The 24,583-nt window shown below is 27.5% G+C and overlaps 3 protein-coding genes across 9 annotated transcripts in view; 2 read left to right on the top strand and 1 right to left on the bottom strand.

The window, feature by feature from the left end:
* Window positions 1–4,246: 4,246 nt before the first annotated feature.
* On the top strand, window positions 4,247–10,818 carry LOC108002345 (heme transporter FLVCR2). Its single transcript, XM_017063975.3, has 7 exons — window positions 4,247–5,100; window positions 5,976–6,207; window positions 7,362–7,599; window positions 7,824–8,035; window positions 8,205–8,308; window positions 8,907–9,017; window positions 9,603–10,818. Exons 1-7 carry the CDS (start codon window positions 4,889–4,891, stop codon window positions 9,928–9,930), a joined length of 1,437 nt encoding a protein of 478 aa, XP_016919464.1. The 5' UTR covers window positions 4,247–4,888; the 3' UTR covers window positions 9,931–10,818.
* A 4,441-nt stretch (window positions 10,819–15,259) lies between these two features.
* LOC108002346 (C-type lectin domain-containing protein 141-like) lies at window positions 15,260–18,175 on the top strand. Its single transcript, XM_017063976.3, has 2 exons — window positions 15,260–15,733; window positions 17,199–18,175. Exons 1-2 carry the CDS (start codon window positions 15,719–15,721, stop codon window positions 17,595–17,597), a joined length of 414 nt encoding a protein of 137 aa, XP_016919465.1. The 5' UTR covers window positions 15,260–15,718; the 3' UTR covers window positions 17,598–18,175.
* A 3,423-nt stretch (window positions 18,176–21,598) lies between these two features.
* Window positions 21,599–24,583, bottom strand: part of LOC108002358 (monocarboxylate transporter 10) — a 24,606-nt gene continuing 21,621 nt past the window's right edge. For 5 of the 7 annotated variants that reach the window (XM_017063998.3, XM_017063997.3, XM_062081664.1 and 2 more), the window contains one exon: window positions 21,599–23,917. In XM_017063998.3, the coding sequence (XP_016919487.1) occupies window positions 23,652–23,917 (266 nt within the window). In that variant the 3' untranslated portion in view covers window positions 21,599–23,651. The remainder of the gene's footprint in view (window positions 23,918–24,583) is intronic. The other 2 variants (XM_017064001.3, XR_001766845.3) reach the window with 2 other exon arrangements.

The following is a 24,583-nucleotide window of genomic DNA, read 5'->3' as shown; positions in this document are numbered from 1 at the left end:
GTAAAAAAATTCTAAAAAATATTCAGAAGAATATTGAAATTTTTTTTGAGATATTGCAAAACATTTGGAAATCATTATTATCTTCAATTTTATACAAATCTTTTGTATAAAAATAATTTTATATGAACAAATTAACCTAATAAGAAATCTAAGAAAGATTTAAAACTTCGAATCTCTTGCATCGCGTCAAAATTTAATTTTATGGAGATTATCTTTTCCAAATCTTATTACCTTTTACTATCGAAAGAATTTTTATTAAAAAATAATCGTACAATTTTACTTTTTTTCGTTCCAATATAATACACTTATACACAACATTTTCAAAGTGAAATTAAGATTAAAATTTTTCAATTATCAAAAAAATACATTCACAAATTACAAAACCACATCATATTACGTTCAAATCCTCGACATATCCCATCATCTCTCTCATCTCTCTTCTTCTTCGAGAATGAAGAATCACAAATCACTCCACCACAATGCTAAATCCAATTAGACATCTGGTGTCTGAAATAACGAACACAGATCGGAGATATCTTAACTTCCCAATGGAAAATCGCGTCGAATTTCGAGCGTCGAAGTTTCAAGACACCGGAAGCTAAAGAGCAGGAGGAGCAGGTTTCAATTTCTGGTCCTCAACTTATTTATACGGTGTAGATCCGTGGTGGCATCCGGGGAAATATGGTGTCGGTATTGTTAAAATTCAGAGGAACAGAAATTATACCGGGTTGTACGAGGTTGTACGAGCCTTGTACTCCCGTGCAGAGGGAATTAACGCGAGAATACGCGCGTTTGTACACACAGCGCGAACACACGCACACGAAACACGTTGAACCGTGCCAAATAATATTATCGAGGCGATCGGCCGTTTTCGATCAATTTCAATCGTAGAAGGTTGTTCAACGTTTGGCCAAAGACGCTTTCAAAGCGGAACTCGATTCCTGTGGCGATGTACCGTGGTTATTTCATTCCATGCTCTTCCTTCTTCCAGTTGTTCTTTGAGACTTTCGAGTAGATAGAATGATTTTATTACTTCTTACATACATATATACAGGGTGTATAAAAATTACGTATCACTACAGTGTTTTTTTAGTCAAATTTTATTGTATTATTGTATTATTAAAATTTGAGAATTATCAAATTGGAAATTTTTGTTTCTCTTAATAAGATTTGTATGATGCAGTAAAAAAGAATTTTTTGAGAAATAAAGACAAGGTCAAATTGGGGATTTATTTTTTTTCTTTTCACGAATCTTGATAATAATTCATGATAATCATAATATGTAATTTTTGTACAATAATATTGTTAATTGATGATATTGACAAGTTACGATTTATAGGAAGTTAGAAACATTTTTTATTATTTATAATAAATAAAATTGGATAGTTCGAAAATATTTTTACTCGTAAAAGTGTATTTATAATCGAATTTATTGTATGTGGATTAATTTTAAAATCCTTTTATATAATTATAGTAATAAGATGGAAGACTAAAATTTACACAATTATCTCGTGTCTAGATTCTTAAATAAATTTTCATTTTCTAACCAATTAAAAATAAATTAAGATGTGTTCGTGTGTGTGTATGTGTGTGTGTGTTATTCGATCGAAAGTTGAGTTCTCGACCAAGGATTAGAGGTACATTCGTCGAGATCAAAGACGAAAATACACGAATTGATTTCTAAAAGAAATTAACTAGCCAAAGATAACCGATATCTCGAACATTCGTTAACCTCTTGCATTAATACTCAAAATTCACTAATTCTACTCGGTGATAAAATTCTAAACTCGAAATTAATAAATTTACGATAACGATAAAACAATGCCAAGTAACTAGAATCGGATAAGAAATTTAAATTTCGTCTAAAGTAAAAAGATATTGAAAGAATAATAGTATAATATTGAGAAGAAGTGAAATATAAAATATTTAAAAAAAAGAAAAAAAAAAGTAACCTTTTTCCACGTGTTTTTACATTCAGAGTGTCGGCCTGTGTGAACTGTTGCTCGGTGAATTGAATAGTTTGTAATATATATAACGTACACATACAGATTAACAGGTTAAAATATCAATTGTATCGGACTAAAGTCTCAAAAAAGGTTTACATAGTAATAAATAAACAATAAATTGTATACAATACGAGTAATCGTTAGACTAAATGTGTATAGATATAAATATAAATGCAAATACAAATAAATATATATATATATATAATTGTGTATATAATATATATATATATATATCTATATATTAAATATAATTTAATATAAAATATATTATACATTTAACATAGATGACATATCTTAAATGTACGATATATTGTATACGTAAATATTGTATATATATACATATATATTATATATACATGTAAACGAGACACTTTAATATTAATCCGTACGAAATAACGAGATAAAACAACAAACTTGTTCTTTCAATTTCGTAACACGATAGCGATCCGTCGTTTGTAATATATTTTCGAGGGCTCGTTTCGAGAGCGGATGATTTGGGGCATGGTATAGGTATGCGTGTGTACAGATAGAACGATTATCGGGAGTAAAAAAAGAATTTAAAACGAGAAAGAAGAGAGCGATGTTGCGCGTATAATGTTAAGGTAACCGTGATGTGGTGAAGTACCGACATTGCGTGCCTGCCTCGTTTAAAATTAAACTACGACAGCCGTGTTTTGCGTGTCGTACGAAACGTGTCGATATTTATAATTAAATATTTCAGAGCAGATAGTATATTTTTTCGTTAGTTAGAATCGATAAATAATCGTTGAGTCTGTTGTGTATATACGTATATAAATAAGGAAAATGAGAATCGAAATTGTAAAATTGTTAATAAATTTTGAAATTAGATGTATATAATTCGTGATTTTTTTTCCTTTTTTTTTTTTAATTTTGGATTGGAAAATTGGGGAATTGATTAAGGAGGATCTTTCGATCTTTAATAGAAATTTGATGAAATTTGTTCGAGATCGTTTATAATTGTAATATATTAATTTTGAAGGAAAAGATTTTCGATGATATTTTTGTCAAATGAAATATTTATAATAATTTATAATATAATTTTCTAATTGCAGGACGAAATTTTGGTACTGTACCACACACGCGAATGTCACATATTTTTACAATGGAAAATAAAAAAAAAAATTCCGTGTGCACCACTCAGTCATTCATAGTTTTTCCGACGTTTTTTAATGTTACCGTTTGATGTTAATGCATTTAAGAGTGTCTCGAAGTTTATGGAGAGGATTGTGTCGGAGATGTTTAATTTTGTAATAAATTATAAAACTTATGTAACTCAAAGAGAGCCTCAGATTTGCATTGTCTTTATTGTTAAAATGTAATATCTAATAAACTTCTGTTATATTCATTATTATACGATATTTATTTACTATTACGAACATAAAATGTTTTATACAATTGCAACGATCACGAAATATATTGAATTAAAATTTAAATTTATGATTACACAATATCGATAAAGAATAATCGAAACGGAATCTTAGCATTTTACTTTATTGTTTGTCACACTTTTCTCTGAATAGGATTTGAAACCTGAAAATATCGATGGAAAAGTAAACAGAAGCTTAAATTAGATATCAACGATAAGCAAGACTTACAATTATATAACTTATCAGAGATTATATATCATACGTAATATAAACTAGAGATTTGTTTGACAATTATTTTATTATTAGTGTTATATAATTAATTATTAAAAATTATTTTCTTTGTTTTTTAAAGAGAAAAAGAATTTAAGATTTCTTTTAAAATTACTATTTTTTGTATCAAAATCGATTAATCTTACTATCCTTTGATAAAACGAGAGTGGATCAAAATAACGTCAAAAAATAAATATTATCAAAATCAATTCCTTACAATAAAAAAATCTTCAAATAAAAAATATAATATTTTTCAAACACATTAAAAAAATAGAGGCCACCAATTCCAAACAAAGAAACGATAAAAAGACGAAACAATCATCTGAATATTGCAATATTGACTAAAACTGACAAATCGTATAAAATGGCGCCAGATATTTTTTTTTTCTTTTTCTCCTCACAAACGTCTCGCCACTCGAGACAAGCGCCAAGATTAACACGTGTTCCTCCAACTGTTTGCATCGAGATCATGCGGTTGATGGATGTCGTAAAAGAGTCTTAATTCTTCGTCACGAATTTCACGAAACCTGTAACCGGTTTAACGCTCGAAATGAGGGGAATCCTCCCAAAGTGAGACCTCACAATCGTCAAATTATTGGACAGAGACGATGAGGGGAGAAGGTGTATCGAAAGTGATCGATAGACGATCTCGCGATCGACTCGTGATGAACTGAAGGATGGATCGATTGGATTCGTAGCTAAGATCGACACGCGAGACGCGATAAAAGTCGCGATAACGGCAAATACGGAAGGTAGCCGGTCGCAAATATAAGACGATCTCTTGTTTAATCGCGTATCGAGATAAGGCGATGGCATTTGTGTGTAGACACACTGTGCTCTGATCGAGATGGAGACGCGATTATTTTGAATCCAGTTCGAAGAATTCGCTCCTCTGTGCATGCAGGCTCTGTTATTGGTTTCGCTATTGGAGGTGATGAACACGAAGGTTTTCGAAAAGAAATCGTGAAAAGTGTGCGCCGGATTCTCTGTGAATGGGAAAGATTGGAGTTTCGTAAGTTCTTCGATCGAAGAGGAACACGCGCGAAGAATTCGAAAGAATTTGTAGAAGGAAATATTTATAGAATACGAATATGAAAAAATTCTGAGAGATAGATATCAGGTTTTCAGGAGTATATATATGTAGAATTTGTTGATGAACATTTTGATCGTGGTTTTTTATTCGTTTAATTAAATCGAGAGGGAAGATTGAGAATTTTTGAAAGGATGAGAATGACGGACGAGAAGGATCTGAACGAGGTATTGTGCGTGAAGAATGTGGTGAAGACGATGAATGGGAATGAGAAGAACAATGGTAATTCGTTGGAAACGAAGGTTTACAAGAAACGATGGCTGATTCTGGGTTTATTTATCGTTTACACGGGAATGAGCAACTTCCAGTGGATTCAATATTCTATAGTCAGCAATATAGTGAGCAGGTATTTGAACTTTTGTTTTTTCGAATTATGATATATAATATTTATATAAATTGAAGAAAGAGTATTAAGAATATTTGTTAGTATATTGAAAATTTTTATTTTGTTGAAAAGATCGAAACATTGTTTTAAAATTAAGTAACTTATTAACTTATTTTTTTATTTTTTGCATTTATTATATTTTATCAAAATAAAGAATTATATTTTCTTGCATTTCTGAAGAATTGAATCACAAGACAAGAACTGTAACGATTGATTCTAAAATTTTCCTCTTGTTCTATCAAAAATCAAATAAAAACTCGTAATGTGTTCGTCGTCTACGTTAAAATTAACTATTGACTTTTCAAACAAATTCTATATATATACTCTCGATACATTCTTCTTAATACAAAATGCAAACAGATAATATACAATAGAGTAAATAAGCAAACAATAAAATGTTTCCATTTCCCAAATGACAAAGCAAAGATAACGAATTAATTCTTCCAAATTAGCATGTTTTTCAATATCATATTTCAAAACATGTAAAAATATCTGTATGATATCATTTCGTTTAATCTTCTATAACATTCTTGGATCCATTTAATGATTATCAACCTTTTACTTTCAATTGTTATTAAAGAAACATTTTAATAATTAATCTAGAAACAGAGAATATCAATGAACTGTAAATTTTTTCTAAATTTCTGAAAAATTAGAACATTGAAAAAATTTCAAATAGACAAAATAGATTCAACGATGTTAAACAACTTTATTTTCTTACTATGGTTCATTAGGAAATCGGATTTGACAAAATTTGAATAAATTGAATAAATATATAGAATTGAGCAATATCGAGAAAGAAAAATTTTAAATTTGAAAGTGAAAACGTTTCTCAGGTACTATGGCGTCTCTTCATTGGCTGTCGACTGGACAGCAATGGCATTTATGGGTTATTACCTGATTTTCATCTTTCCTGCCACGTACATGGTGAACCGATGGGGACTTAGATGGAGTAACATTATAGGATGTTGTGTCACGTGCCTTGGTTCGTGGATTAAGGTTTTATCTGTCAGTCCTGACAGATTTTGGGTCACTTTCATTGGACAATCCTTGGTTGCTTCTACACAGGTTAGATTTCATTCATTTCAAAAACAAATAATAATGTTTATTCGATTTATCTTGTAACATAAAAAATATTTATTACATTGCAAAAAAATAATCGCTTCGATCTCTTAAAAAAATAAATTAAAACCAGAAAAAGTATATTTATAATTATTAAAGCCGAAAAGCAAATAAAAAAGTAAAATTTTTAAAAAATCATTTCGAATAAAAATTAAATTAGAGATTTTATCTTATGCATCCTGGAGAATAAAATTAAAAAAAGAAAAAAAAGATTATCATTTTTGTTTGTATATTTATAATTATCAAAAAAAACGCTTAAAAAACGATAATGGATGTTTCGAATAAAATAAAAAAAATAAACGAAATTAAGAAGAAAAATAAAAATGACATACAATTACGTGGTACAAGTGATATGACACTGTTTATATCAGACCGTTCCAGTTACAAGTAGTATAAAACAAGATAAGCGACACAATAAATCAATCAGTAAACAACTGGTTATAATATACGACTCGAAACACAATCGATTATATCTACATTAATTATTATTATTTCGTACACACGTTTAATCAGTTTGTACGTGCAATTTTCATCGAAAATATTTAAAATCGAGTTTTCACGTGTTTCAAGGATTACACTCGCAGGTTTTGCCCAAACAAGGGAGATCGAACATGTTGCAATAATCGGGCGGATCACAAACATGGTAGAAACGAATATGTGAAAATGTGTCGTAAATTATTGCTAATGCAAGGAATTACAAGTCTGGTCGAACTTTATGCACCATGGATTTAACACAGAGGCACTATCTCTGTAGAAAGATTTATGCTCGTTCACTGACTGCATTTCGAGTTTAATGAAACTTTTGTGACTTCTCTTCCGAGATATATTGTTATTTCCAAGTCTATGGAATGATCATCGTGCGATAAAAATAAAAAGAAAGAAAGAAAGAAAACGCAACATTTATTTTGAGATAATATTCATAAAGAAGTAATAACAAGTCATCATTTTTATATAATTTATATATATATATATGATACACTGTGATCTTATATAATCGAATATACGTTTCTTAATTTTTTTATCCATTAATTTAATTGCGTTATTATTTATAAATTATTTTTATTATTTTATTTTTTTTATTTTTATTCTATTCGTCTCAGACTATAATTCTAACGTTACCCGGACGCCTGGCGGCGCAATGGTTCGCCGCCGACGAACTTTCCACGGCTACGTCGTTAAGCATTTTTGGCAACCAAATGGGGATAGCTTTAAGTTTCTTAATTACACCGATAATCGTGAAAAATCACGAGAATCTAGACGATATTGGCGCTGGCTTGTCGCATCTATTTTGGGGCGTAGCTATTATCTTGACAGTTGCGCTTATATTGATCGTAATACGTAAGTTATTTCTAAGAAAAAAATCATTCTTTAATTTATAAATGAAATATAAAATTCCTTTAATAAGATTTATGAATTAATAAAAATTGTTAAAATTATTTTGATAATATAATTATTTTAGTTTTTTTTTCTTTTTTTTTACATAAATTCGTATAATAATATCGTTATTCTAAAGGATTCTAAAGGAATATAATATGAACGAAGGAAAATTTTATTCTGTACAGTATTCGAGGACGATCCAAAAATACCACCGAGTAAAACACGAGCTCTTCAAAAATTGAATGAAATGCAGGTCGAGGAAAGTTTGATAGAGCCAATTAAGAGATTGTTCAAGAACAAGTATTATATGTCTCTTTGCAATTCGTACGGTTTGAGTATAGGTGTTTTGAACGCCGTGGGAACATTGTTGAATCAAATATATCTCGTGCATTTCGAGGTGAGCTGATTAACAAAACGGCATAAATTTATTTGAGCAGCATTTGACGAATATTTATTTCACGTAATTGAATATCTTTAAAAAAATTCGAATTTTAGAAAGAATATTGGATACATCGACTTAATAAAGGATTAGTCATTCTAATTATGAAACGTTGAACATTTTACAGAATGGTGAGGAAGACGCGGGTAGAATCGGTTTGGTCATGATCATTACAGGGATGATAGGTTCTGTCAGTTTTGGAGTGATTCTCGATAAAACGCATAAGTACAAGTAAGAGAATTTTTATGAAAATTTGTCTTCCGCTTCTGTCAAATTATTTTCTATTATCTTCTTATTATCGTTGCATGAATTTTATTTTATTCTTATTTTATTATTCTTATTTTATCATGGGCCAAAGAATTCTGGATATATATTTCAAGCAAAGTTACTGTCAATAATTATTGAATATTTCAGATATATAATTATTCTCTACCAAATATTATTTTATCCATTAATAATATTAAATAAAATAATATAATGAATTTTAAGCGATAGGAGATAAAAGATATAGGAAATATTTGGAGATCGTTTCAATATTTAATTCAATATCAATAATTTAATCGAATATTCGATAAAATTAAAGATAAACAAATACGCTTGAAATATATGCATGCATACATTCATCAAATTTTCACAATTCAATGTTTCTAAATTCACAATGCTAATCGTATTCGTTTTAGTTATATAATAGATATAAGAATGGATCAGCCTCTCGACACTTTCACTATTTTAACATGCGCTTCGTTGTCGTATATTTTTTTTTATATTTATGTGTATCTTTTTTTTTTTTTTAATATTTTTTAACGAAACTGGACACATATACTTTCAGGGAAACGGCAGTGGTCGTGTATTTTCTCTCGCTCGGCGGCCAGATATTCTTTTCTACCTTCACGTTCCTCGAAATGAAATGGATGGTGTATTTGGGCTCCGTTTTTCTAGGGTACTGTATACAAATACATATATCATCGTGTTTTTATTAATATCGAATCATTTCAAATTCGCAAATATTTTTTTGAATATAAAATATTGAATATAAAATTACATTTCGTTTCATTCGCGTTTGTTAATTATTTTATGAAAGAGAAAACGAAATCTTGATATTTTAAAATTTAACTTTCAATGGATTTAATTTAGCTAATTATAATAAAAATTGAAATTAAAATTAAAAATAAAGTTGTACGATAACCAATTAATTTGTTTTCCAAATCAATCTTTTCCAAAATTTATAACTCTCGATCAATGATTTCAATTGATATTGAATCACCGAAATTAATTTAAAAAAAAATAAACGGAAGAAAAAATTAATAAAACGGATGGAATACAATTAAATAATTCATCATCTTCATCGTCAATATTATTATTTTACAAATAACGAATTTTATTTTCTCTTTAAATCATATCAAAAATTTCACCACTTGTTCATAGTTCATAGAAAATTGTCCTCCGAGAGATTCTCTTTCCCCTGGAATCTCATTCACCTGCAATTGATTCTAACCCGCCTCTAAAACGCAATTACTTTCCGCAGGTACTTCTTAGTCGGATACGTGGCCTTAGGATACGAAATGTGCGCGGAATACACGTATCCGGAATCCGAGGGGATAACGGCGGGAATTTTGAACGTGGCTAATAACGTTTACGGAATTGTTCTCATTCTGATAATGGGTCGGTTGCTCGAGGTATACGGGGATATTCCGGTGCACGTGGGCCTTTGTATAGCGCTGCTCATCGGGTTTATCATGACCTTGCTGACGAAGGACGTGCAAAGGCGCCAGGATGCCAGAAATAGTGTCCATTATGTCGGTGTTGAACAGAGTGAAAAGAGCAACGAGCGCAATGGACTCGAGAAAAATTGATTCGCTCTTAACTACCGTGTATTTTTTATATTAACGTGACATACTGCTTCAACTTTCGAATATAGGGGTGGAAGAGATGTTGCAAGGTTATATGTATATAATAATGCCTGGTTAAATGTGATTGGAAACGGATCGATGGATTTTGTATCGTGGAAATCGAGAGAGGAAGAAAAATACTTTTCTTATGAAAGATACTTTTAGTTGCAGTTTTATAGTAAGAATTGGTAAGGATAATTTTGTCAGTTAACTAAGCATTATTATAAATTTAATCCTCGAATTGAATATAGCTATAACTTTGCTACGTGTTTTCCACTATCCATATTTTTTGTAATGATCCATATCCTCATCAATGACTGTATACAGGTTGAACAAAATAATTTGATTTGATTTTCAATGATATTAAAAAATATTTTAAATTAAAATTGAGCAGACAATAATGTAGAGATACGAAGATCAATTTTCTTACTGCAAAAAATTATTTATATTTTATCTCGTCTGAAGAAAATTTTCGATAAATGATATTAATACATGCATATCATAATTCGTATGGATTGGAAGAGTTCATTGTCATGAAAGGATTATTATTAGACTGCAGCTAATTTTCATATAAGAAATTTAAATACACGAAAATATGCACATAATATTTTCTTAGTTGTATTCATAAAAATATGAATTTGAAATAAACATTTGCAGTTTATTTATTATAAATATTATTATAATAAAGATACTCTTCTTTTTATACATTTGTATATAGAACTCTGCGATGTTTGAGTGAAATAATTATTGTGAATGACTGCATGGACGATAGAAGATGTAATAAATATATCTAAAGGAAGTAAATGTAATTAATGAGAAAAAAATTTTAATAAATGTCTGTGAAAATATGGATTGGATGCATATAATGTACATTTATACCATATATACATAATGTATTAATAATATATAATAATATATTATAATGTTGGAAATTAATTTAATTTAATTCTAAATAAAATTTCTTTTTCTCTTTCTCTTTTATAAATTTGAATGTAAAAATAGAAATTTTACAATTTTAAAAAATATTAATTTAAAAAAAAATTCGTACAAATATGAATAATTAATTAAAATAGTTAATTAATAAAATCCTGAGAATAAAATATAAATAGAATAGTTTGACAACAGAATATTTTGTTCAACGTTACTCCCTGGTTTCAATTTTAATTTTGTATTCAACGACATAAATACATTGAAACCACGTTGAAAAAAAAAATATATATTACGAGAACCTCTAATTGATCCGTCAATTTTAACAGAAAGATTCTCGACGCGAGGAATAAAATTGTTTAATCTCCTCGAGGCAACGTTTGCAACGGACTGAAATTTAATAAACGTCTGTCGGTCCAACCAAAAGAACGCCATATTTTTGCCCGAAAATTCCCTCATTTTTCTCCTTGAATTTAGAGATCGACATTTACACTGCCACGCTGAAATCTAATAACACTTGCCAGTTTTGGCTAATTTTAATTATACGTATAATGCAAATTATTTTAATTAGACGACTTTATTGTTGCTTGTATTCATGAATAATGTATATGTATAATGTATATTCAATATAAGCTGGCTTTATAAACGCAAATTGATCGGAATCAAAATGGAATATCGTGAAAAAACAAATTTTAAAAAAGAGTATTAAACAAATGAAATGATCGTTCCAATCAAATATATCGAATAAATTGTTGTTTCGTTCATCGATAAAAACTTCATTTTTCCCTTTAATTTAGAATCTTTAAAAAAAAAAAAACGAAAACAACGACAAATAAAAATTTTCACATACTCGATATTAGAAATAATTTAATAATTTTTTTCCAAATGAATTTTCTCGCGTCTTAATCCAATCTAAGAAAAGATTTAATGATATTTAATTCGATAATAGATTTATCGAATTAAACGTGAAAGATCAAAAAAAAAAAAATTAAATGCAAAATTCAAGAAAGAAATCGCGTGATAAAAGTTTACCAACACGTACGGTGGAATCGTACAGATTGACTAAGGGACAGGAGCAAAGAGTACGGATTTTTATCGACAAGGAATATTCATCTTTCTGTTTTCAGGTAAAAGGCACCGTCCTGGCCAGGTCGTAGTGTGCAATGTGCATTGCGCCTGACACGTGACATGACGCGTGCACCACTTGTTACTCGACCAGAATACTTGATATACTCGATCAGAGAACAAAAGTACCCAATACGGAGTATTATATTTTGCGCTTTCGATCAATCTGGCACTCCTATCTGTCCGCCGCAGAACGTTACGTAGATCTCATCTTGACGCTCGGACTAGACATTACTCCATTACTCGTTTATTTTTATCTATCGAAGAATTCATGGAGAACTGGTCGAAAAAAAAAACAACAAAAAGACTGTCTTCTATTGCGAATCGATATTCCTTTTCTGAAAATTCTTGCACTTGCATCCTAGCTTTGCTGATAATTATTTTCCTTTTTTTCCTTTGGGAAAATTTTAAATTGAATTATATATAATGTTAATATATTCATAGAACGTGTTAACAGGTGAAAGGAAATATGAAAATGAGGTTGTAATGTTATAATATTAATATTATAATTATGAATAAACCAGCTCAACCAACACTTTTTTTTACATCAATTTTCGTTTACAAATTCTTTATTATACACGCCTTGTTACTATTAACCGTAAGACAAAATTTTATTTGAGAAGAGAAGTATACGATTGTACTTAATAATCAATCTAATAATTCTTTTATTTATCTTAATAAATAGCACTATATTGTAATGAAACATTTTCTATATTTTTGTTCACCAATGCACGTTACCAATGAATAACTTAATTAAAGGATTAAAATTCAACAAATATTTAAGAAGAATCGTACATGCAATTCAAAATGCTCTATACTATTGTTGAAACCAATTAACAGAAACATGGAGCAATTGGACGATCGAAATTGTCGCGAAGAATGTCTCGTATCCCTTGTCTTTCTCCCTTTTCTAAGTGCAGAGTGCAGCCAATGTCAAACACATCCCCTGAAAAAGATATTGATCTATTGACAGCATAAACGTGCACGAAAGGGAGGGTCGGGTTTCGTCGAGATTGCGATTATCACAAAGGGACTTATGGATTACCGATAACGGAGGGGAGGAGTGGAATGAAAAGAGGAAACGACAGGTTACCACAAATGGACTCGAGTGGACGTAGATCGATAGATTCCATTTAATTCATACGGGCATGCACCCCCTTTCCGTGAAAATAAATGAAAAATTTCGTATAAATATTCTATTCCTCGTGCGCATTGGCTTGTTGATTTGTTTATGTGTATAGTGACAATCGATCTTTATCCGTTGCATTGATATAAATTTATATCATATTTTGAAATTTTGATTGATTGAAAATGAATACGAATATATAAGAGAATTAAATTGAAGGTCAGAAAAGTAATTAAAGTTAAAAAGAATTATTATTGATATATTATAATATTTCAAAAATCTATTTGGAGAAATTTAATTATGAAAAAGATATATTTGTATTGTTATGGAAATATATATTTTATTAGATAAATATCCAAGGGCTATACAGGCTCTCGTTATCTTCTTGCATCATACGTGATATTATCGAATCAAAATGTAATCGAGATAATAGCACTACGAAACAAATTATAATTAATTGTAATGAGAATTAATTATCTTTGAACATTCGTACGAATTATTATCATGATCGATTTATAGAATTTAAATTGATCTTTACGATGAAATCTCTAAATAAATATACAATAAAATATTTCTTGAATTAAAAAAAATATTCTCTATTCGAAAAACTTAAAAATAATATTATACTTTTATTTTCTATAACTATAAAATACACATTTTGGACGAGATATGAAAAATAATTATCAATTTAAATTAAGCTCATTGCCTACATCTATACTTAATAAATTTACATTACACTTCGATCCATGTAACTAATTAATTATATCAAAAAATAATATTAAACGACGAAAAAAATCACACATTGCACTCGATCCCCAAGTTCAACAACTAAAACCCGAACGCCATCTAGCGTCGACAGAAAATGGAACTTATTCTCTCGATGTTGCACAGGATTCCTCGCAGGCATCGGGGAGCCGGCAAGTTCTAAGCAGTCCGCAGCCGGAATCCAGATCTGAACCGGGTGAGCTTCACTGTTAATCCGATAATTAGCTTGCATGCCACGTTTTTCGAGCGGCGATCGAATTCGTACGCATAAGAGCTGTCGGTACGACGATCTTGCGAATTCATAATGGATCCGGAATTCGAGACACGTGCGCCGCTCACGTAAGCCGTGACAAAATTATGTACTACAACGGCTGCTTTCGCCGCTGCGTTTTAAATCGTTTCCACCTGGACCAAAGAGGAAATTATATCCATCGTACGGAGACCATGATGGTCCGTCGCGAAATTTCTTGCTACGAGTAACGAACGAAGTTGTGTGGAAATAACTTTGTGAAAAGATGGTGATTTAATTTGTCCATGTGTTTTATTAACTTAATGACTTCGAAAGAAGAAAGTAAATAGTAAATATAATTTATTGTTTGATATTAGGTTAGATATTATCTTTTAATCGTTGTAAAATAAGCTGACTGCTCTAGTATATTTCTAGTATATTTCCAGTATATTTATTTTTCTTTTTTTTTTAATTTTTCATTGAAAATTGAAATAGAAATAGAATCAATTTATCTAAAATAAATATTGGAAAGAGAGATAGCACGTCGACATGTTCACCAAAATGATGATAGAAGGAAATACTACTTTCTGAAGATTCGTAAAGAAAGTTATATTTTTACAATTTTTATTAAAATAGTATAATATATGGATGTAAGTTTGTTCTTTAATAATCTAGATTATTATGTTTTAGCTAAATATCCTACGTGTACCGTGATAACTAACACGTTTCGTGTAAGCACTTATGATGCTAAACGAAAACAAAGGATGGTTATTTCAAATGATATCCTCGAATACTTGATCACTGAGTAAATAAATCCGTTTAATCCTTCTATTTTGTTCTATTGTATTTTTAGATTAATTTAAATCTAAATAATCTGTTTTGTGTGAAATTTTATTAAATCAAATTTTTTATTTCATTTATTTTTAATATATATTTAATGTATATAATAGTTTGAATGAATTTTTTACTAGCTTATTAAAAAAGATCATCACATGATCTATGTGATACACTTTTAAAAACATAGTAAAAACATTATTTTCGAGGATTAAATTTATGATCGTAATGAAAAAAAAATTGTTTTTTTTTCAATTACATTTCCGTGAAATATATTCATAAACATTTACGAATACCTAAATCATACTCTACTATATTTTCAAACATCATTGAATTAAAACAAAACATACACATATATATACAGTTGATCCCAAAAATATATATCCTTTCGAGTACTTCATACTTATTTATATTTTATATCGAATATCCAATATGGCCGGATATATTTATGATCGATTGTACATGTAAATATCCCTCGAAAGATTAAATCCAAAAAAAAGGAGGAAAAAAATTGACATCGAAGTGGTGAGAAGGCAGAAGTCATGAATCAATTTGTCCATTCGTAACACGTAATATAGGTCTGGCATATAGTTACGAAACAGTGAGCAACAACCAATGAAACGAAATCGTTTCGCTACCTGGACGCGATCTCATAAACGTGTGGTCGCATATAAAGACGGATGAAAGACATGGACAAAAGCCAGTCAAAATTTTCGAAGCGGAGTTAACGGTGTTGGCCAACAATAATGTGGAAAAACGTGGTAACGAGACAATGGATTTGTTATGAGTAGAAGAAACGATTAATAATGTTTCGATCTCGATCAACGCTCGAATCGTTCGTGTATTCGTACATCGCGTATATAACATCGTGTGATTGAAATTTATCTATCGACCTATCATAATTCTTTAAATTTATATTTATTTAATTGTTATTTAAATTTATTATTGTCTCAATGTGTAGACAATTGAAAACTCAAGAACTCAAGAGGATGAAAATTTATTTTTAACAATTTTTAATTCTTAAAATTAAGAAGGATAAAAAATAAAATGTGATAATTAAAATATATTTTTTCATGTAATAAGTAATATTTATATTGATTTGATGAGCTTTTTATCTCAACTTTTGGCGAATTTATAAAAATTAGTAATGGAAGTCGAAAATTTGCATAATTTGCAGATCTCTTTTCAAAAGAGTCTTTTCATATCACTCTTGTTTCTTAATTTTTACGAATTCAGATTTGTAATATTTTTTAATTTGATTATTTAATTTTTTTTATTAGATTTTGAAAAAATATAGAATATATAAGCTAAATAGAATAAAAGAGTATTATTTATCTTTCTGTTTACGAATTTTTTAAAAGCAGCAATTTCACTCCATATTTAATAGAAAATTTTTAAATTTACACGTTCAAGTGATAAATTTCCTATGAGTTGAGCGTTTCTTTGAGAAGAAATATGAACGATAATACAATCTCAAAATAATACTAATTTTCATATTATTAAACTTCTATCTTGATATATGACACAAAAGTTTATACAGACAGAATAATCTTTATTTATGAAAAAACTGAAATATGGATTTTCATATACGTATACAATAAATCAACAAGATATTCTTCGATTCGCAAACTGAATATATGAATATATAAATTTATAAAACTATAAATTGAAACATAAAATATATGGACTAGTGAAAATATTCTAAAATTATTGAAATCATACGTGGAAAAATTATATTATAGGTTTGTTGAAAAATGAAATTTTGATGGAACAATCATAAAAAGAATTAAATTAATCACTTTTTTTAAATAAATAATATACAAATATAATAAAATCTCTAAAATCTTCTTTCTTAAACGCTCCATATTTTCAATATACACAACTTACAAACAATCCAAAATTAAAAAATTTATATTCCAAAAAAGTTGAAAGCAGTGGCTCAAAATCTCGAGACACGAATTCGGAAAAAACGAAAGAGGAAACGAGAAATATATTTCCATCGTTTGTTTTCCAACTCTTTATTTCTTCTATCAACGAACGCTCAGCCCCCTCCCCTATCAATCCGGACAATAACGATCAACCGAAACGATCCGAAACGATCCCGCGTTGTATCGCGGGAGGAACGTTTCCTTCGTACCGTATTTCAGAACGCGACCAAACCGGAAAAAGGACAAAAAAGGGAAAGCGCGCGACAGCTAAGCCATTAATTGCTTTTCCATTTTCCAGCTGACCCTCGTGTTTCTCTGTATCGGACTAGCAACGTCAGATTTATCGCCATATAAACCAAGGGGATGGCGCCCTAATGGTCAACGCTTTAATCCTGCCAACAATCGATTGCATGCGTATTACGGGCCCCCTGGATTACCAGCCTATGAACCTCCACACCCGACAAGCCAACCCCCAATTTTCACCACCACGGCCACCACCCCGCAACCAACAACAACGACGACAACGATGAAAACCACAACGACCCCGCGAACCAGAGAGCCTACGACGCCCTCTACCGAAGACGAAGATTTCGACACGAATCCAGCCTTGGCCATCGCCAACTCCTTCGCCTTTAATCGACCCGTTTATATTTACAACACCTTCCCCTTCTTACCCGGCCAAATATTGTTGAAATGAATCGATTAATCTTTATGCGGGATGAACTATGGTATATTTATAGCATACGAGTAAATAGTGTGTATTTTGGGGATGTTGGGGAAGTTCGTGTCGATTTTTGGATGAAAATATAGAAAATGCGTTAGACAGATATTAAAAAATTGGGATTTATTTAATCAAAAGTGTACACTTATTGTGGAATTTTGATTTTGATGTTATTCAATTGACTTTATATAAATAAGATTCTCAAGTATCATTCAGAAGATTCATTGATTGCAGAGAAGATTCGTAAATATTTAGGTAATTCAGCAATCCGATAATAATAGATCTCTAATTCATTAAACAATTGTAATTAAACTTTTTAAAAAAGAAATACATTTGTTTATAATAGGATCCAAATGATCAATCAAAGATCCTTGTAAGATCCAAAAAATGGACAGTGTTCCTAATATATAAACATAGAAATATCGTTTTGGAAGATTGATAGTAGCGAATATAGATTGGTGCATGTGAAATATTATTTTTTTACATTAGATATTAAATTAAAAGAGATGTAAATTTTTTTTACTCGATAAAATAAAGTTTGTTTTTAATTAAAATTTATTATATTAATATTAATTACCTGCAAGTTACAGTGTCTTTTTATTCTTTATTCTATAAATTTTTTATTTTAAACCAGTTACTGTCGTGAATTATAATAATCGATAATATGTTAATATAATGTTCGACATAGAAATAAATAGAAAAGAAATTATTAAAATGTTAATATAAAAGACGAGATACCAGATGACTAGAATATTAAAATTTGATTCTCTCTCTAATTTTTACCGGCGTATCTTCGTGCTTAAAATCTTTCATTGTAATGCAACAAGATTAGTCCCTATCTATTTACTATGCGAGTTGTTTAGTATGACGCAAACACCTTTTAGAGAATTAATTTCAGAATATATTTTTTCACTTTCACTTATTAATTCTGGATAGATATTCTAGAATAATTCTAAACCTAAGCACATATTGAAAATGAATTAATTTGTATATGAAAAAAGGAAAACGAAATATAAACTAAGAAAAAAATGAAGAATGTTATATTTGAAATATTCGTCTTCCTAAAAGAACTAAAATCTTTAAATGAAATTCCTAAAATATCTTAAACATATTATTTGTCTGTATTATAATCTATACTATATTGCTTTCGTTTTTTTTTTGATGAAAATATTTAAAAATTATTATTAGGAAGAGTGAAAAGTAATAGCAAAATATCGAGAGGAACAAGAAAGAGATATGAACGTGTACATTAGTATGATTAAATGGAGAAATTTCACTTTGATCTTACTTACAATTAGTAGATCTGTGATTAAAGCTGTCTGTAATGCAAATCTTGCTTTAACACGGGATATTTGCTATTATGATAAGAATCTATATACATATGTACATCCATTAAAATTAACGATAAGATAGAATCTTGCAGAAATAGGATTCATTGAGAGAATTTATTTAAAGAAAATATTACAATACAATGTATCTATTCTATTTTCTTCAATAATAATTGCTGATGTAATTTTAATTGTAAATTTATAAAATGAATGTCATATTTTTTACTTATTTTGTTAAAATATTGAATTTATTTCTTTTATTATCAGATGAGAGATTTAATGATATAAAAGAATGATGTAAAGGTAATATAATTTTGAAGAAGACAATTCTTTTTATATAATATAATTTAATATACCTTCTCGTATACACCAATCTATATAATTCTGTACAAGTTGTAGATAAAAATGATTATTAAATAATTAAGAATCTAAGTTTGAAAAATTAAAATTAAGATTCTATTCCTTGGCGAAATATTTACTTCTTAGAAGATAAAGAAAATAAATATTTCAGATTTTTAGAGTTTCGAGATCCTATAATATTTTAAATTCGAATTTTTTTCGAATCTTTAAACCGTATTTATAATTCCAATAATACCTCATCAGAATTGTGATTTATTTAAATTTAATGTATTATATGTTTAAAAATGTAAAAAAAGTACGTAAAAAAAATTTATAAAATCTCCTTTCAATATCCTTATCCATTTATTCTTTAAACAATAAAAGAATTAAATCTGGATCGCAGTTAACTTTCACTTCGTTTATATTCGTATTTTTTCGAAATGTTTTCCAGTTAATAACAGCAAATAAAAACTTCAACAATGCTTTGAAAACAATAAGAAAATGAACATTGTTTAAAGAAAGTTTTAAGTATAAATTAAATAATTATTATCTTAATTTCTATCACATGGAAGAATATATTTTCTTATTATTCAGAAGTTATTTTTCAAAACGAAGAAAAGATTACAATTAGTTTTCTTTTTTTATTACCGTGTCTGAAACTTTTTTAAAAATTAATTTTAATTGACAGTAGTGAATATTATTTTCTGTATCATAAATAAAAAATTCCGGAATAGTTAATAAATAATTAAAACAAAAAAACAGATTTTCAAAGAAAACAATAAAACAATGGGATGGGTGAAAAGAAGTTGAATAGAAATTTTAAAAAGAAAGATGGAAGAAAGTAAAATAAAACTATAATAAAATGAATGAAATGAAAATAAAAAGGATTAATGAAATTGAGAAACGTATATTGAAAACTGTTCAAGATTAAAAGAAATAGTGGAAAGTTGAATATAAGCGAGAAATATTGTAGAAGACTTTAAAAAAACTGAAGAAAAGAAAATGGCAGAAAATGGAAACTAAATAAGATTGTAAAAATCTGGTAAAACAGTACGAAGTTAAAAGAGAATTTAAAAAAAAAAAAATAAATAAAAATAAAAATTAAAGAAAAATAAAACCAAGAAATATGTAATATATTTTATATATTATATATTTTATATAACTAAAATAAAATTTGTTGAAGTAAAATTTTTATAACAAAACGTAATTTTAAATAATTTCAAATTTTTAATTAAATAATAGAGACATAATTCACATTTATTCTCATAACTAATAAATTTAAATTATTATAATTGAATAACAAATTATGGTATATAAATAAAAAATATTATTAGATTTTTCATAAATATTTTATTATATAAATGAATATATTTTATAAATCTATAGTGTTGTATAGTTATGAATTTTTTTTATATAAGTGTAAAATTTTACAAAAATTAATGATATTTAAAAAATAAATTAACGAAATAATTTTTAAATATAAATTATAACATTAAATAATTTCAAAATTTATTTTCTATTCAGTTTCTCGTTAGATCTTTATGAATTCAATAAACAATGTGGCACCTAAAAATCGAAATCCCATATGTGTAAATATATCTAGGAGAACCTAATACATTTCCAGCAGAGCAGGCCAGCAGTTACATTTATTCTTATACGAAAGAATACTATGATCTGACAGTTTTCTGAAAAGATAGAAATAACACATCGTATATATCCTTCTGGCAACGAGTACAGTATATACAATGTGCCAGAATCGACGTACTATATACTATCCTTTTCATATACGTTATACAGTGTTTTATTATATATTTTAGAAGAGAAAACTGCAATCAGAAAATCTTTTTTAGTTTCTTGTGAAAAAATATGACATTTGTGAACAGATTTTCTTGAAACAAAAAAAAAAAAAAAAAAAAAAGTTTTACTTTTCAAAAAATGATATCTGCTAATGTTATGATATTTTATAAAATGTCATGATATTTTGTATATTATTATTATTATTATGAATAATAATATGATTAAAATATTATTTATGTGATGTCATTTTTATTTTAATAAATCCATACATATCTTAAAAATTTATATTTCAATTTAAGATTGATTGTATTATGAATTAACAAATATTATATTATATATTATTGTATAATATTATATTATAAATTAATAGGTCAGAATTCACTTTGTTTCTTTAAAATAAAAAACGTTTTAAAGTTTTGATGAACTTAACAATAATTTAAGTGCAAAATTATTTCACTTATAATATTTCACTGATAATTGATTGTGTAAAATTTGATTGTTTCAATAATGAAATTTTTATAATATTTTTATTTCTTTATTTGTCTTCACGTATTTCTGCGTAAGTTAACAATGTTTTTAACTATTTTATGTACAATATTACGAAAAAAATAACATTTTTGCTCTATTATCACTAGGAATATAGAATACACTATACTATTAATAATCATGATTGAAATATTAAATTGTATAAAAAAATATATATAAATTGAATTTTACGAAATTAAACATAATCGTACAGAGAATGATCGAATTTTTCAAATATACAAGAAAAATAATGATCGAATATAAAAATATATAAAATTCTTTAACATTAATTGATTCATTAATTGGCTAAATGATTAAAATGGCATGTAACAGAGAAATTTTTAGGAAATAGTATACAATATTCTTAGTATACAATATTAAAATCTCTCTTCTCGAAAATGGTAAAGAAATATCAATTAATTACAAAAATTACAATCATCCATATCATCTATAACAATTTTACTTAACTTCTAAATTTATTGTTTTAATATGTAACAATGATATTTCTATATTTTTCATCGTAACGTTTATGACGACAACGTCTATTAACGAGAAATAAATTTTTTTTAAAATAAATCATATTCCTTTTACAATATGAAGAATTAAGGATAAGAAAAATGCAGATAAAAAAATATTAACTTATAAAATCATTGTTAATAAAATTAAATTTATAATTAAAAAATTCCTATGACGTTTAGAGTGTAAAATTAAAATAATCGTTTTCAGTTTCAAATATCATCAAATTGAAACTTGCAAGTAAATGTTTTGATTTCTTCTAAAACAATTCATTCTACAAACACTTCTCATTTCTACATCAGATCTATTTGCATTAAAAAAATATATATATATCAAAGAAATTTACGCAGCAAACACGATATGGTTTTGAACACTATTATATTACATTATTCATCTAAAAAGACCAGTTTCCATAAATTTTTACATATATAACATTGACTCGAATAAATCAAAAATAAAATTTATACATGTGGATTCTTTTTTTTAAAAATATTGACACGAGTATTGCTTTTTTTTGAACACAGAACGAATTGAGAAAAAAGTCTTATTCCTAAATGAATAAGATTTTTCTCATTTTCAATTTATAAAACATTTTTTTTTCTATTTTTTTTATTTGTTTTGATTTCTATTTAACACAAACGCGCTAAAAATTCTCATTTTATGTTTCTTCAACAACTATAGAAAACTACAAACATTCGTTGTCATTAAGAAACATGAAAAAATTGACATTTATGCATGGATTAAACGTTGAAGATTAGTCAGAGTGGCCTTAAAATCTATCGATTTTGTCGCTGCTTTCCGAATTCACTTTCATTTTATTGCTCAAAAGTTTTAAAATGAAGAAAGAATGAAATAAAAATAAAAATATAGTTTTGATTTTTATGTTTTTTGATTTCTTATATGCAAATAATAACTCAGAAGTAAAATCGTCTAAATATTTTAAATAAAATTGTAAAAATTTAAATAATTTTAATTAAAATTTTCACATTATAGTTAATAATTTAAAATACTTGCATATAATTATCTTCTTTTAAAAAATTCAATTTTTTTTATTCTTTCTTATTAAATAAGTGATTCTAAATTTTTTAGCTGTAAGTCCACTAATTAATATCAATAGATTAAATGTAAATTCGATTACCAAAGAATTGTTAATACAAAATTTATTAAATTATTATTATCATTTAGAGAAAAGCTATATTTGAATAATATAGAAATTCAAAACTGATTGATTTCATCAATTTCATTATCATTCATAAATCATAGGACATATTGTCATTATAATAAAAGATAGTACTATGCAATCAAATGTTAAATTTTATCAAAAAAAAAAGAAATTTACAATTTAATCTTAATCATAAATAATTTAATAATTTCTTTAATAATATTTAAAATTAATAAATCATTTATGAAACATACATGATTTTTGGAAAAAAGTTAAAAAACTAATCACATATTTTAATCTAAAATTTATCAAAAAATGGAATCAATCAGTGACTTCTAAATGGCGTATTTATCCTTGATCTAATTAATTCAGAAGCATCGATGATTGAAGCATCCGTTGAAAGCGGCCAGAAGCTGACCAATCCTCATCGTGGAGCAATGGCAAGCTCTCTGAGTGTTCACAACGATCTTGACACTCGTTCTCTTGTTCCTGGCAAGTGTTGCTCTCGTGATATCCGCAACATCTCGACGAGTGGTCGTGCACGCCTCGACACATCACCTTCCAGTTTAGTTGCTCGTATTTGAGACCAGAGACAAGATACGGAGACAGAAAGGTGATACTGGAGCACCCTGTGAACCGCAAAATTGTTTTGCAAACGGATATAAACATAGTAGAAACTAGCACTAGAACTATTTTTTAATAAATTTATTTTTAATAAGTATTTTAAATGTAAATGAGTTTTAATTACATGTACATATAATATTATTTATGATATTATGAGAATAAATGAGTATGTGTAATTATATTACAGTTTCATTAAAATATAATATGTAATTTTGTTAAAAATATTTTCGTATTTCCAATAATCATAAAATAATAAAATATGAAATTTATGAATATTTTGAAAATTTTGATAGTTCTAGTGCTAGAAGTTGAATATGAAAATTGAAGATTTGTAAGAGTGTTTGATAGAAGTATTTACAAAAGAAATGTTAATGCTGATTAAAATTTAGCTAGATAAGATCAAAATCTAGCAAGGTATTAGTGAAAAACGAAAATACACTCTTATTTAAAAGTTTTAGGACTTTGAAATTTATTTGTATATATGGACTTATGAAATGTATCATATCTATTATATTTTTTGTTGAGAATTGAGAGAAATTAAATAACTATTAATAAATTTAATAATTTAATTTTTATGTGATAAAGAAAATATAAAAATATAAAAAATAAAAAAATATTATTAAGAATTTAATTTTAATTAAAAAATTCATTTGCAATTAAATCTATTTTAA

This window comes from Apis cerana, linkage group LG11 (assembly GCF_029169275.1).
Source record: "Apis cerana isolate GH-2021 linkage group LG11, AcerK_1.0, whole genome shotgun sequence".
Classification (NCBI taxonomy): Eukaryota; Metazoa; Arthropoda; class Insecta; order Hymenoptera; family Apidae; genus Apis; species Apis cerana.
The sequence above is the reverse complement of the archived record's forward strand: the minus strand, read 5'-3'. Positions and strand labels throughout refer to the sequence as shown.